This window comes from Citrus clementina, unplaced genomic scaffold, assembly GCF_000493195.1.
Source record: "Citrus clementina cultivar Clemenules unplaced genomic scaffold, Citrus_clementina_v1.0 scaffold_5, whole genome shotgun sequence".
NCBI lineage: Eukaryota > Viridiplantae > Streptophyta > Magnoliopsida > Sapindales > Rutaceae > Citrus > Citrus x clementina.
Genome location: NW_006262201.1, coordinates 10,748,153 through 10,750,297, shown reverse-complemented (window position 1 = coordinate 10,750,297; position 2,145 = coordinate 10,748,153). Strand labels below are relative to the sequence as shown.

The following is a 2,145-nucleotide window of genomic DNA, read 5'->3' as shown; positions in this document are numbered from 1 at the left end:
AGGTTTTCTTCACCTTAAACCCTAATTTACAGAGGGCTAGCCAGCTCTCTTTGCCATAAAAGCTTGAGTTTGCTAACTTGAGCATCGGAGTGTGAACGCCGGGGTACCCCGGCTTCACCTCTAACCTCTATTTCACTGTTTTGCAGGCGTGAAGCTCATTTTAAAGGATATCTCTCTTGCTTTTGACCTTTCACCATTGTTACCACTCCTTCTCCCCTTCTCACCTCCCTCGGATTTCAGATACACCGCACCGCACACAAAAACTAGTGAGGTACCCTGACTCCCCCAAAAGTACAAATTCATTGTTCTAGATTGGTTTGGCTTTTCCTACCCCAAAATCTATCAAAAACACTCTATGAATGAGAGCATGAATTCTAAACAAATATCATGAATGAAGAAACAAAGGCATAATACCACAAAAAGTAAAACTTTTTCCTAGGGCTCTCTGTTTCTGTTTGAGCTAAAACCAATGGAAACCGATGGAAATGAATTTCTAGGAATTAGACATGAGCCAAAACAGGTACTCTGTACAAGCAAAGTAAAATAGGGTTACAAAAACTTTTAAGATTGATATGATAATTAAAATTTTAGTCACCATATAATTAATAGAAAACTTTGGACACAATGATTTATTGCATATTAAGATTGCTATACAAAATATAATATTAGCATTAGGAGACCGCACCAAAGTATACCGTATTGAATGTGCCTTTTCACAGCCATTTTACAAGCTTTGAAGCTTCACCACAAATGCTTTTTCCAACCCGTGAACATGATGCACCCGAGAGATGCAAGCTATGAAATTGTTACTACAGCAAGCGTTGGAACATTTGTTAAAAAAGGAAGTTTATGAAAATACGCCTTTGGATACCAGTCTTCAGGAATCAATTCATCCGTAATAAAAATTTTCAAGAAGTATCAACTGCTTTAAGCTCATCGACATCACAGAGATCTTCAATTAAAATAGAGCATATCCGGCCATCACTATCCATTCTACTGCGCTTTTCCTTTAGAGAATGCTTGAATTACATAATGCGTGTAAGGCATTCTTTTTCAAGGCCCAATGATCAAACCTTGCACAATAACAACAGAGGTAGTAGTTCCTTCGCCAGCCTAATCCTTGGTCTCAGGAATGTGCTCAACAGAGTACTCGAAATCAACCTAAAAATTAAGAATGAGTTGGAAAACTGTTTATGGCCCTAAAGAACTTGAAAATCAGAAAAGATTAAGAATGAGTGACTAAACATTTTAATCGCAAATAAACATACAAACCTTGAAAATCTAACTTTGAAGTACTCTTGAATGAATGAGCAATTGCACGAGCTTGTGACAACTAAGGTTACTGTGAAGTCTCTTACAAATCCTTAAAGATGATACTTTACATACCACGATAACCTGATAACACATAGGAACACAATGAACATTAAAGTGTATTCTGACAATGCAAATTTGTGGAAATTATCGGTTGTGGTTACCTGGACAATATTGCCAACACCAAACTCCTTCCTCAATTGAAACATATGATCAGCCCACAAATGCTTTGCTTTGTAGCTTTTGAGAGCCTGAAATTGTTATCACAACCAACAGTGAAAATTGGGTGAAAAATTTGATAATATTAGCATAATTCCATATGTGTATATAGGATAAACTGATCAAAGAATGAAAAAAGATAGAAACAGAGCAGACCCAGCCATCACTTTCTTCTTCAAAGTCGCACAATAACCACAGTGGTAGTAGTTCCACTGCCAGCCTAATCCTTGGTCACCCCAATGTTCACCATGAAGTATTCAAAGTCAACCTAAAAATAAATAAAAATGCAATGCAGGTGGAAATGAAAATTCTATAAATAAAATAAAATAAAAATGCAATGCTTGAGCTTGAGCTTGCTTTAGCATCATCGTAATAGTAAATTTTGATATATCTTTACTTCTCTGTTCTTGTTTATTCACAACAAGATATCAATAGAAGAAGATGGAAATGAAATTCTATAAAATAAAGCAAGTGAATTACCAGCAGAACATTTTAGCAATCCTTTGGCTAAACTTTTCATTTTCATAGTCTTGCTCTCCTGCCTGCATCATTAGAACCAAATTGGCTTGGAACTGCCAGATGCTATAATACGGACAATTCCCTGCAGCCCTGGTG

The 2,145-nt window shown here is 36.5% G+C and overlaps 1 protein-coding gene and 1 long non-coding RNA gene across 2 annotated transcripts in view; both read right to left on the bottom strand.

Moving 5' to 3' along the window:
* Nucleotides 1-1,321: 1,321 nt before the first annotated feature.
* On the bottom strand, nt 1,322-1,729 carry LOC112098321. The gene is made up of 3 exons (XR_002905448.1): nt 1,687-1,729; nt 1,476-1,562; nt 1,322-1,395 (listed from the first exon to the last, which is right to left on the bottom strand). It is a non-coding gene; the product is annotated as an uncharacterized LOC112098321 (long non-coding RNA).
* A 351-nt stretch (nt 1,730-2,080) lies between these two features.
* The window catches only part of LOC112097916 (putative disease resistance protein RGA1), a 3,195-nt gene continuing 3,130 nt past the window's right edge, over nt 2,081-2,145 (bottom strand). Inside the window, exon 2 of the mRNA XM_024183505.1 lies at nt 2,081-2,139. Within this exon, the coding sequence (XP_024039273.1) occupies nt 2,081-2,139 (59 nt within the window). The remainder of the gene's footprint in view (nt 2,140-2,145) is intronic.